Here is a 12,500-nt window from a genome sequence, read left to right on the forward strand (position 1 = left end):
ACTGTCTGACTGTCTGGCTGTCTGATTGGCTGTCTGACTGGCTGTCTGACTGACGGTCTGGCTGTCTGACTGGCTGTCTGTCTGTCTGTCTGTCTGACTGTCTGACTGACTGTCTGATTGACTGACTGACTGACTGGCTGACTGACTGACTGTCTGTCTGTCTGTCTGACTGACTGTCTGACTGACTGTCTGATTGACTGACTGACTGTCTGACTGTCTGACTGACTGGATAGGGAACAGGTTGTTATTTGGGACGTGTTCTCGTCTATATTCCAGTCCCCCTGCTCTGTAAATTGCCAATTTAGTGTTGTGGGTATGTGTGAAATAAAGACGGCTAGCAGCAACAGAGAGGAGCCAGTCAGTCTCGTAGAGTGGAGGCTGTAAGTAGGCATTGATTGATGAATGGGACCAGCAGACAGGGTAATATATTGAGTGATACTGGGTCTGTGTCCCAAACGGCGTCATATTCTCTATGTAGTATACATATTTTCACCAGAGCCCTCCCTAGGGTGTCATTGGGGACGCAGTGTGAGAGGTGCACAAGGACATCAGTTGTTTATCTGTTGGTGAAAGGGATTCTGGATCAGTCTTCTAACAACAACACCACTGGATACTAATAGTCCAGGAGATAAGCTGAAAAGTGTTCGATTTGGTATAGAAGCGTGAAAGTTGGCACACTTCTATATATTTCTTTTCCACTCTGAACAAAAGCCGATATAGTGCCATTTCAGCAAAGCGTCAGGTCGGTGTGTAGCCCCCCCCCCCCCCCCCCCCCATAGGTCAATGGTGAAAATGCATTTCCCTGTATTGACGTTTTTGGGTTATGGGTTCCCATGTGTCGGGTCTACATGGCCTCAACATGGATTACAACAACATAGGACCTTTTTGTTTTGTCCTTTATGATCACAACAATTATGAAAACTCAGTAAAAATCTTATATTTTTACTTTTAAAGTGGTGTATTCAATACAAAGTTCTATGTTACACTGTAAAAAGGCTATATAGCTGTTCCCTGAAGTCCACTTGGCTGACACATGGCTATATTTCCATACATAGTTGCTACATAATGTCCAATGATGGCTTGAAATGTTTGAGATGGTGTATTGAAATATATATATATGGCTATATTTCAATACACCATCTCAAACATAGTTTATAGTTAGTTTAACTCCTGTCCCTGGGGCTAGTGGGATAGTTTAACTCCTTGGGCTAGTGGGATAGTTTAACTCCTGGGGATAGTTTAACTCCTGGGGCTAGTGGGATAGTTTAACTCCTTGGGCTAGTGGGATAGTTTAACTCCTGGGGATAGTTTAACTCCTGGGGATAGTTTAACTCCTGGGGCTAGTGGGATAGTTTAACTCCTTGGGCTAGTGGGATAGTTTAACTCCTGGGGCTTGTGGAATAGTTTAACTCCTGGGGATAGTTTAACTCCTGGGGCTAGTGGGATAGTTTAACTCCTTGGGCTAGTGGGATAGTTTAACTCCTGGGGATAGTTTAACTCCTGTGGCTAGTGGGATAGTTTAACTCCTGGGGATAGTTTAACTCCTGTGGCTAGTGGGATAGTTTAACTCCTGGGGCTAGTGGGATAGTTTAACTCCTGGGGCTAGTGGGATAGTTTAACTCCTGGGGCTAGTGGGATAGTTTAACTCCTGGGGCTAGTGGGATAGTTTAACTCCTGTCCCTGGGGCTTGTGGGATAGTTTAACTCCTGGGGCTAGTGGGATAGTTTAACTCCTGGGGCTAGTGGGATAGTTTAACTCCTGGGGCTAGTGGGATAGTTTAACTCCTGTCCCTGGGGCTTATGGGATAGTTTAACTCCTGGGGATAGTTTAACTCCTGGGGCTAGTGGGATAGTTTAACTCCTGGGGCTAGTGGGATAGTTTAACTCCTGTCCCTGGGGCTTGTGGGATAGTTTAACTCCTGGGGATAGTTTAACTCCTGGGGCTAGTGGGATAGTTTAACTCCTGGGGCTAGTGGGATAGTTTAACTCCTGTCCCTGGGGCTTGTGGGATAGTTTAACTCCTGGGGCTAGTGGGATAGTTTAACTCCTGGGGCTAGTGGGATAGTTTAACTCCTGGGGCTAGTGGGATAGTTTAACTCCTGGGGCTAGTGGGATAGTTTAACTCCTGGGGCTAGTGGGATAGTTTAACTCCTGGGGCTAGTGGGATAGTTTAACTCCTGGGGCTAGTGGGATAGTTTAACTCCTGTCCCTGGGGCTTGTGGGATAGTTTAACTCCTGGGGCTAGTGGGATAGTTTAACTCCTGGGGCTAGTGGGATAGTTTAACTCCTGGGGCTAGTGGGATAGTTTAACTCCTGTCCCTGGGGCTTGTGGGATAGTTTAACTCCTGGGGATAGTTTAACTCCTGGGGCTAGTGGGATAGTTTAACTCCTGGGGCTAGTGGGATAGTTTAACTCCTGTCCCTGGGGCTTGTGGGATAGTTTAACTCCTGGGGATAGTTTAACTCCTGGGGCTAGTGGGATAGTTTAACTCCTGGGGCTAGTGGGATAGTTTAACTCCTGTCCCTGGGGCTTGTGGGATAGTTTAACTCCTGGGGCTAGTGGGATAGTTTAACTCCTGGGGCTAGTGGGATAGTTTAACTCCTGGGGCTAGTGGGATAGTTTAACTCCTGGGGCTAGTGGGATAGTTTAACTCCTGTCCCTGGGGCTAGTGGGATAGTTTAACTCCTGGGGCTAGTGGGATAGTTTAACTCCTGGGGCTAGTGGGATAGTTTAACTCCCATCGCTGGTCGCAGGGCTCCGTGGCAGGCAGAAAGCAGGACATTCAGTGGACGAGGTCATTAGGGAGAAATTATGAACTTGAAATAGTGGGGATTTAGTAGAGAATGGGTAACTGGGGTGCTTTGCAGCTCCTTGATAAACAGCTTGTGTGACTTAGAGCTGCTAATGGAGCCATCACTAATCAGCCAGGTCCCATCAGGACAGAGAGAGGAGAAAGAATAGGGCAGGGGGCCCATAAATAGCCCTCTCTCTCTCTCTCTCTCTCTGTCTCTCTCTCTGTCTCTGTCTCTCTCTGTCTCTGTCTCTGTCTCTGTCTCTCTCTCTCTCTGTCTCTCTCTGTCTCTGTCTCTCTCTCTCTCTCTGTCTCTGTCTTTCTCTCTCTGTCTCTCTCTCTCAGTCTCTTTCTCTCTCTCTTTCTCTCTTTCTCTCTCTCAATTCAATTCAATTCAATTGACTTTATTGACATGGCAAGTTATTATTACTTACATTGTCAAAGTATACATATCGAAAAATTTAAATAAAATATATATGTATATATATACACAAAATATATATATATATTTATATATAAATAAATGGTGGGACTAACAGTAATAATAATAGTAGTAGTGGACATGGGATTACCATTAATAACAGCTACAACAACAATATTAATCAGAACAACAATACATTAAAGCAACAGTAGTAGACCAGTGTCAACATGACTGAGAAGACACATGACCTGGTACGAAAGACAAAACAAAACTAAGCTAAATGGGAAATATTATCAACATTACTTTGCATTTTTCACTGGCTGTCCCTCAGGCTGTGGCAGGAGGACACATATTTGGCTGCCAAAACTGCACATTTTGGCTTTTCACCCAATAAATATTTGAATTTTTCTTCATCTTTTATAGTTTCAAATTCTTTGTATTGAATTATAATTTTGGGAAAGAAATATGCTCTTAGGTCTGAGTATTTGTCACAGTGTAGTAGGAAATGCACTTCTGTCTCTACCTCTCCCCTGGAGCAGAGTGAGCACAGCCTGTCCTCTCTGGGCAGCCAGGTTTGTCTGTGACGACCGGTCTCTATAGCCAGACTGTGCTCACTGAGTCTGTACCTAGTCAATGTTTTCCTCAGTTTTCTATCAGTCACAGTGGTCAGATAGTCTGCCACCATGTACTGTCTGTTTAGAGCCAAATAGCATTGAAGTTTACTTTGATTTTTTGTGGTGTCTTTCCAATAGGTTATATATTTTTCTTTTTGTTTTGTGATGATTTGGTTGGGCCAGATTTTCTGAGGGCTGTCCTGAGGCTCTGTGGGGTTGGTTTGGGTTGGTGAACTGAGCCTCAGAACCAGCTGGCTGAGGGGACTCTTCTCTGGTTTCATCTCTTGACATTGACATCTCTCTTTCTCTCTCTCTTTCTGTCTCTCTCTCTGACTCTCTCTCTGTCTATGTCTCTCTCTCTGTCTCTGTCTCTCTGTCTCTGTCTTTCTCTCTCTGTCTCTCTCTCTCTGTCTCTCTCTCTCTCTCTCTCTCTCTCTCTCTCTCTCTCTCTCTCTCTCTCTCTCTCTGAATTCAATTCAAGGGGCTTTATTGGGGTGGCAGGTAGCCTAGTGATTAGAGCATTGGACTGGTAACCGAAAGGTTGCAATATTGAATCCCTGAACTGACAAGGTTAAAAAAAAATGTCATTCTGCCCCTGAACAAGGCAGTTAAACCGCTGTTCCTAGGCCGTCGTTAAATAAAGATTAAAAAAAAAAAAAAAAAAAAATGTCATGGGAAACATATGTTTACATTGCCAAAGCCAGTGAAATGGATAATAAACAAAAGTGAAATAAACAATAAAAAGTGAACAGTAAAGATCTGTCTCTGTCTTTGCCACTTTGTGTAAACTTAGAAACCCTGCTTCACAGAGCTTTTGTTCAACCTGAGGGGATCTCTCTGTGAATGGCCTCTGGAATGTGTCTCTTCTATCACTACAGAAGCTCTACTTTTGTTCGGAACATTTCTGCATCTGACTGCATTTCACAAAAGCACACGTCTTAGATGTCTGAAGCGTCCATTTAAAAGGAAATGACTGAATACACTACTGAAATATGTATTAACCATTCATGGTCTCCATGTCTCTCTTTTCTGTTGTTGTGGAATTTTTAAATGTGGTGCACAAAGCACATTTCTGTGAAAATCATAATATATACAATAAAGTTGAATGTAATCTAATGATATGTTTTCTCTTTCTGCCTGTCAAATGACATCCCAGATGTCTCCCTACTGAAAGGTTTCTGAAGCATTATCATGTTTCTTCTTCTCTCCCCCGCCTTTCTCCAGACGCTGTGTTTCAGAACCACTCGTCTCGGCTACGGACACCTCCTCTGCCCCTGTCAATGTCCCACTCCCCTGACCACCAGCACCATGCTGCCTCCATCAACTCTCTGAACAGGGGCCAGTACACGCCCCGCTCCAACCCCAGCCCTGCCCCCACAGACAGCTCCGCCCCTCCTGAGGGCCAGGGGAGTGGCCAGGACTCAGGCTCCGCCCACGACAACTGGCTGCTAAACAGCAACATCCCCCTGGAGACCAGGTATGGAATTACACTCTACGATAACATTACAGCATTGTGTCCCAAACGGCACCCTATTCCCTATATAGTGCACTACTTTAGACCAGGGCCCTATTCCCTATATAGTGCACTACTTTAGACCAGAGCCCTATTCCCTATATAGTGCACTACTTTAGACCAGAGCCCTATTCCCTATATAGTGCACTACTTTAGACCAGGGCCCTATTCCCTATATAGTGCACTACTTTAGACCAGGGCCCTATGGAACCCTATTCCCTATATAGTGCACTACTTTAGACCAGGGCCCTATTCCCTATATAGTGCACTACTTTAGACCAGGGCCCTATTCCCTATATAGTGCACTACTTTAGACCAGGGCCCTATGGAACCCTATTCCCTATATAGTGCACTACTTTAGACCAGTGCCCTATGGAACCCTATTCCCTATATAGTGCACTACTTTAGACCAGGGCCCTATTCCCTATATAGTGCACTACTTTAGACCAGTGCCCTATGGAACCCTATTCCCTATATAGTGCACTACTTTAGACCAGGGCCCTATGGAACCCTATTCCCTATATAGTGCACTACTTTAGACCAGGGCCCTATTCTCTATATAGACAATAGGGTTTCATTTGGGATGCATTCCACCTCCGACCCTTCCAAGTCTCAACAAGGTGTCTTGTATTCTGAAGAACTGGAGTCTCCAGGGTTTTGTTCTAGCCCAGCCAGAACAACTGGTAGCTCTCCAGGACCGGAGTTGTTCCCTGATATAGAATGACCCGGGACCGGAGTTGTTCCCTGATATAGAATGACCAGGGACCGGAGTTGTTCCCTGATATAGAATGACCAGGACCGGAGTTGGAGACCCCTGATATAGAATGACCAGGGACCGGAGTTGTTCCCTGATATAGAATGACCAGGGACCGGAGTTGGAGACCCCTGATATAGAATGACCAGGGACCGGAGTTGTTCCCTGATATAGAATGACCAGGACCGGAGTTGTTCCCTGATATAGAATGACCAGGGACCGGAGTTGTTCCCTGATATAGAATGACCAGGGACCGGAGTTGGAGACCCCTGATATAGACTGACCAGGACCGGAGTTGTTCCCTGAAATAGAATGACCAGGGACCGGAGTTGTTCCCTGATATAGAATGACCAGGACCGGAGTTGTTCCCTGATATAGAATGACCAGGACCGGAGTTGTTCCCTGATATAGAATGACCAGGGACCGGAGTTGGAGACCCCTGATATAGAATGACCAGGGACCGGAGTTGTTCCCTGATATAGAATGACCAGGGACCGGAGTTGGAGACCCCTGATGTAGAATGACCAGGGACCGGAGTTGTTCCCTGAAATAGAATGACCAGGGACCGGAGTTGTTCCCTGATATAGAATGACCAGGACCGGAGTTGTTCCCTGATATAGAATGACCAGGGACCGGAGTTGGAGACCCCTGATATAGAATGACCAGGGACCGGAGTTGTTCCCTGATATAGAATGACCAGGGACCGGAGTTGGAGACCCCTGATATAGAATGACCAGGGACCGGAGTTGGAGACCCCTGATATAGAATGACCAGGGGCAGGAGTTGTTCCCTGGTCGTGTAACCTGGTCAGGAAATTCTCTGGGCCCTAGTTATGAACCTTCAGCCTTTAACTTGATCCTAGAGTTTGCCTTGTCAGGTCACATGATCATGGAACGCTCCTGTCCCTAATAATGACATCATGTGTGGAGTTGTTGTCCTGATGGTTGAATGAATGCAGCTTCCTCTGACAGTCTGCTGCCCATTATAATAATCCCATTATAATACTATAATATGACTGAGTTATGAGGCCATCCCATTATAATACCATAATATGACTGAGGTATGAGGCCATCCCATTATAATACCATAATATGACTGAGGTATGCGGCCATCCCATTATAATACCATAATATGACTGAGGTATGAGGCCATCCCATTATAATACCATAATATGACTGAGGTATGATGCCATCCCATTATAATACCATAATATGACTGAGGTATGAGGCCATCCCATTATAATACCATAGTATGACTGAGATATGAGGCCATCCCATTATAATACCATAATATGACTGAGGTATGAGGCCATCCCATTATAATACCATAATATGACTGAGGTATGAGGCCATCCCATTATAATACCATAATATGACTGAAGTACGAGGCCATCCCATTATAATACCATAATATGACTGAGGTATGAAGCCATCCCATTATAATACCAAAATGTGACTGAGATATGAGGCCATCCCATTATAATACCAAAATGTGATGAGATATGAGGCCATCCCATTATAATACCATAATATGACTGAGATAGGAGGCCATCCCATTATAATACCAAAATGTGACTGAGATATGAGGCCATCCCATTATAATACCATAATATGACTGAGGTATGAGGCCATCCCATTATAATACCATAATATGACTGAGGTATGAGGCCATCCCATTATAATACCATAATATGACTGAGGTATGAGGCCATCCCATTATAATACCATAGTATGACTGAGGTATGAGGCCATCCCATTATAATACCATAATATGACTGAGGTATGAAGCCATCCCATTATAATACCATAATATGACTGAGGTATGAGGCCATCCCATTATAATACCATAATATGACTGAAGTACGAGGCCATCCCATTATAATACCATAATATGACTGAAGTACGAGGCCATCCCATTATAATACCATAATATGACTGAGGTATGAAGCCATCCCATTATAATACCATAATATGACTGAGGTATGAAGCCATCCCATTATAATACCATAATATGACTGAGGTATGAGGCCATCCCATTATAATACCATAATATGACTGAGATATGAGGCCATCCCATTATAATACCAAAATGTGACTGAGATATGAGGCCATCCCATTATAATACCAACATGTGACTGAGATATGAGGCCATCCCATTATAATACCATAATATGACTGAGGTATGAGGCCATCCCATTATAATACCATAATATGACTGAGGTATGAGGCCATCCCATTATAATACCATAATATGACTGAAGTACGAGGCCATCCCATTATAATACCATAATATGACTGAGGTATGAAGCCATCCCATTATAATACCAAAATGTGACTGAGATATGAGGCCATCCCATTATAATACCAAAATGTGATGAGATATGAGGCCATCCCATTATAATACCATAATATGACTGAGATATGAGGCCATCCCATTATAATACCATAATATGACTGAGGTATGAGGCCATCCCATTATAATACCAAAATGTGACTGAGATATGAGGCCATCCCATTATAATACCATAATATGACTGAGGTATGAGGCCATCCCATTATAATACCATAATATGACTGAGGTATGAGGCCATCCCATTATAATACCATAATATGACTGAAGTACGAGGCCATCCCATATAATACCATAATATGACTGAGGTATGAGTCCATCCCATTATAATACCATAATATGACTGAGGTATGAGGCCATCCCATTATAATACCATAATATGACTGAGCTATGAGGCCATCCCATTATAATACCATAATATGACTGAGATATGACTCCTGTACTATGCAGACAGTGGATATCCCTTCATGAGGCAGGATGGATGGATGGCTGGCTGGCTAGTAGACGGGCTGGATGGCTGGCTGGCTGGTGGGCTGGGTGGATAGATGGCTGACTGACTGACTGACTGGCTGGTTGGTTGACTGGCTGGCTGACTGTATGTGCTGCATAATGTACTAGCTATAGAATAGGATTCACTGGGAAATAAGAGACAAGTGTTCCCTCCAGAGTGTTCCCTCCAGAGTGTTCCAGTCAGAGTGTTCCCGTCAGAGTGTTCCCGTCAGAGTGTTCCCTTCAGAGTGTTCCCGTCAGAGTGTTCCCGTCAGAGTGTCCCAGTCAGAGTGTTCCCGTCAGAGTGTTCCCGTCAGAGTGTTCCCTTCAGAGTGTTCCCGTCAGAGTGTTCCCGTCAGAGTGTTCCCGTCAGAGTGTTCCCGTCAGAGTGTTCCCTTCAGAGTGTTCCCATCAGAGTGTTCCCTTCAGAGTGTTCCCGTCAGAGTGTTCCCGTCAGAGTGTCCCAGTCAGAGTGTTCCCGTCAGAGTGTTCCCGTCAGAGTGTTCCCTTCAGAGTGTTCCCGTCAGAGTGTTCCCGTCAGAGTGTCCCAGTCAGAGTGTTCCCGTCAGAGTGTTCCCGTCAGAGTGTTCCCTTCAGAGTGTTCCCGTCAGAGTGTTCCCGTCAGAGTGTTCCCGTCAGAGTGTTCCCGTCAGAGTGTTCCCTTCAGAGTGTTCCCATCAGTGTTCCCGTCAGAGTGTTCCCGTCAAAGTGTTCCCGTCAGAGTGTTCCCGTCAGAGTGTTCCCGTCAGAGTGTCCCCGTCAGAGAGTTCCCGTCAGAGTGTTCCCTTCAGAGTGTTCCCGTCAGAGTGTTCCCTTCAGAGTGTTCCCATCAGTGTTCCCGTCAGAGTGTTCCCTTCAGAGTGTTCCCATCAGTGTTCCCGTCAGAGTGTTCCCGTCAGAGTGTTCCCGTCAGTGTCCCCGTCAGAGTGTTCCCGTTAGTGTTCCCGTCAGAGTGTTCCCGTCAGAGTGTTCCCTTCAGAGTGTTCCCATCAGTGTTCCCGTCAGAGTGTTCCCTTCAGAGTGTTCCCATCAGTGTTCCCGTCAGAGTGTTCCCTTCAGAGTGTTCCCTTCAGAGTGTTCCCTTCAGAGTGTTCCCGTCAGAGTGTTCCCGTCAGTGTCCCCGTCAGAGTGTTCCCTTCAGAGTGTTCCCGTCAGAGTGTTCCCGTCAGAGTGTTCCCGTCAGAGTGTTCCCGTCAGAGTGTTCCCTTCAGAGTGTTCCCTTCAGAGTGTTCCCTTCAGAGTGTTCCCGTCAGAGTGTTCCCGTCAGTGTTCCCGTCAGAGTGTTCCCGTCAGAGTGTTCCCTTCAGAGTGTTCCCTTCAGAGTGTTCCCTTCAGAGTGTTCCTGTCAGAGTGTTCCCGTCAGAGGGTTCCCGTCAGAGTGTTCCCGTCAGAGTGTTCCCGTCAGTGTTCCCGTCAGTGTTCCCGTCAGAGTGTTCCCGTCAGAGTGTTCCCGTCAGTGTTCCCGTCAGTGTTCCCGTCAGAGTGTTCCCGTCAGTGTTCCCGTCAGTGTTCCCGTCAGAGTGTTCCCGTCAGAGTGTTCCCGTCAGTGTGTTCCCGTCAGAGGGTTCCCGTCAGAGTGTTCCCGTCAGAGTGTTCCCTTCAGAGTGTTCCTGTCAGAGTGTTCCCGTCAGAGGGTTCCCGTCAGAGTGTTCCCGTCAGAGTGTTCCCATCAGTGTTCCCGTCAGTGTTCCCGTCAGAGTGTTCCCGTCAGAGTGTTCCCGTCAGTGTTCCCGTCAGTGTTCCCGTCAGAGTGTTCCTGTCAGAAGTCAATGGTCCTAACAGTGAGGGAGAGAGACTCTTTTGGCTACGTCCCCTATGGACCCTGGTCAAAAGTAGTGCACTATACGGTTTCAAATGGGTTCTTCAGCTGTATCCATAGGAGAACCCTTTTTGGTTCCAGATATAACACTTTCCTGTTCCATTTAGAACCCTCTGTGAAAAGGGTTCTACATGGAACCAAAAAGGGTTCTTCAAAGGGTTCTCTTATCAGGACACAGCCGACCATTTTAGGTTCTAGAAGGCACCTTTCTCTGTATATAGGGAATAGGCTGCTCTACGGGCTGCAAGATGTTGTGTCATCTGGCTGTGTAATTCTAATCAGGCTAGATGAGAAGCAGAACTGTGGTGAAACAACATTCAGAGTGGCGTGTTCTGCTGCTCCTGGCTAGGAGATCCTCGTGGTGTGAAGTAGAGCTGACGAGTGTTGCTCTGAAGAGGTGTCTTTATCTGCTCCACACTGTCTGTCTGTCAGTCAGAGAGTCAGCCAGCCAGTCAGTCAGTCAGAGAGTCAGTCAGTCAGAGAGTCAGCCAGTCAGTCAGTCAGAGAGTCAGTCAGTCAGAGAGTCAGCCAGTCAGTCAGCCAGCCAATCAGTCAGTCAGAGAGTCAGCCAGCCAGTTAGTCAGTCAGAGAGTCAGTCAGTCAGCCAGTCAGTCAGTCAGAGAGTCAGTCAGTCAGAGAGTCAGCCAGTCAGTCAGCCAGCCAATCAGTCAGTCAGAGAGTCAGCCAGCCAGTCAGCCAGCCAATCAGTCAGTCAGAGAGTCAGCCAGCCAGTCAGTCAGTCAGAGAGTCAGTCAGTCAGAGAGTCAGCCAGTCAGCCAGCCAATCAGTCAGTCAGAGAGTCAGTCAGTCAGCCAGTCAGTCAGAGAGTCAGTCAGTCAGAGAATCAGCCAGCCAGTCAGTCAGTCAGAGAGTCAGTCAGTCAGAGAGTCAGCCAGCCAGTCAGTCAGTCAGAGAGTCAGCCAGTCAGTCAGCCAGCCAATCAGTCAGTCAGAGAGTCAGCCAGTCAGTCAGTCAGAGAGTCAGTCAGTCAGAGAGTCAGCCAGTCAGTCAGCCAGCCAATCAGTCAGTCAGAGAGTCAGCCAGTCAGTCAGTCAGAGAGTCAGTCAGTCAGCCAGTCAGTCAGTCAGTCAGAGAGTCAGTCAGTCAGTCAGAGAGTCAGTCAGTCAGTCAGAGAGTCAGTCAGTCAGCCAGTCAGTCAGTCAGAGAGTCAGCCTGTCAGTCAGAGAGTCAGTCAGTCAGCCAGTCAGTCAGTCAGAGAGTCAGCCAGTCAGTCAGTCTGTCTGTCAGTCTGTCTGTCTGTCAGTCAGTCAGTCTCTCTGTCTGTCAGTCAGTCTGTCTGTCTGTCTGTCTGTCTGTCTGTCTGTCTGTCTGTCTGTCTGTCTGTCTGTCTCTGTGTCAGTCAGTCAGTCCTCAGCCATAGCACATGGAAATCAACGAGTGGCAGGTTTAGCTCAAACATGCTTTGTGATGCTTCACGGTCCCGTTTTGCTGCTTCAACAGGAGGGAAGGAGTATTTCTACCCAAACCACAAGGATATCAGCTAGATGTTTAGAAATGGAAACCAGACAGATATTTGACTAATACAGCTGAGACTTACATTTTGGGGGATTTTAATCCAAATGTAGATAGATTTAATTAAAACCCCGAAAGTGACAGGAGAGTTAGGGACTTAATTTGGCAAGGAGTACAGCCAGCTACAGTACAGTAGTCCCAGCCCTAATAGGGTGCAATTTGGGACTCCGTCCTGTCAGTTCCTTCCTCCTCACGCTGGGCTCAGTGTGACCAGTCAA

General features: G+C 46.4%; 1 protein-coding gene across 1 annotated transcript in view; it reads left to right on the plus strand.

The window, feature by feature from the left end:
- Positions 1-12,500, plus strand: part of LOC139548529 (teneurin-4-like) — a gene marked incomplete at its 3' end in the record, with an annotated part of 402,507 nt that overhangs the window by 296,005 nt on the left and 94,002 nt on the right. The window contains exon 5 of the mRNA XM_071358218.1: positions 5,050-5,302. Within this exon, the coding sequence (XP_071214319.1) occupies positions 5,050-5,302 (253 nt within the window). The remainder of the gene's footprint in view (positions 1-5,049; positions 5,303-12,500) is intronic.

The sequence above is a fragment of the Salvelinus alpinus genome, chromosome 21 (assembly GCF_045679555.1).
Source record: "Salvelinus alpinus chromosome 21, SLU_Salpinus.1, whole genome shotgun sequence".
Taxonomy (NCBI): Eukaryota; Metazoa; Chordata; class Actinopteri; order Salmoniformes; family Salmonidae; genus Salvelinus; species Salvelinus alpinus.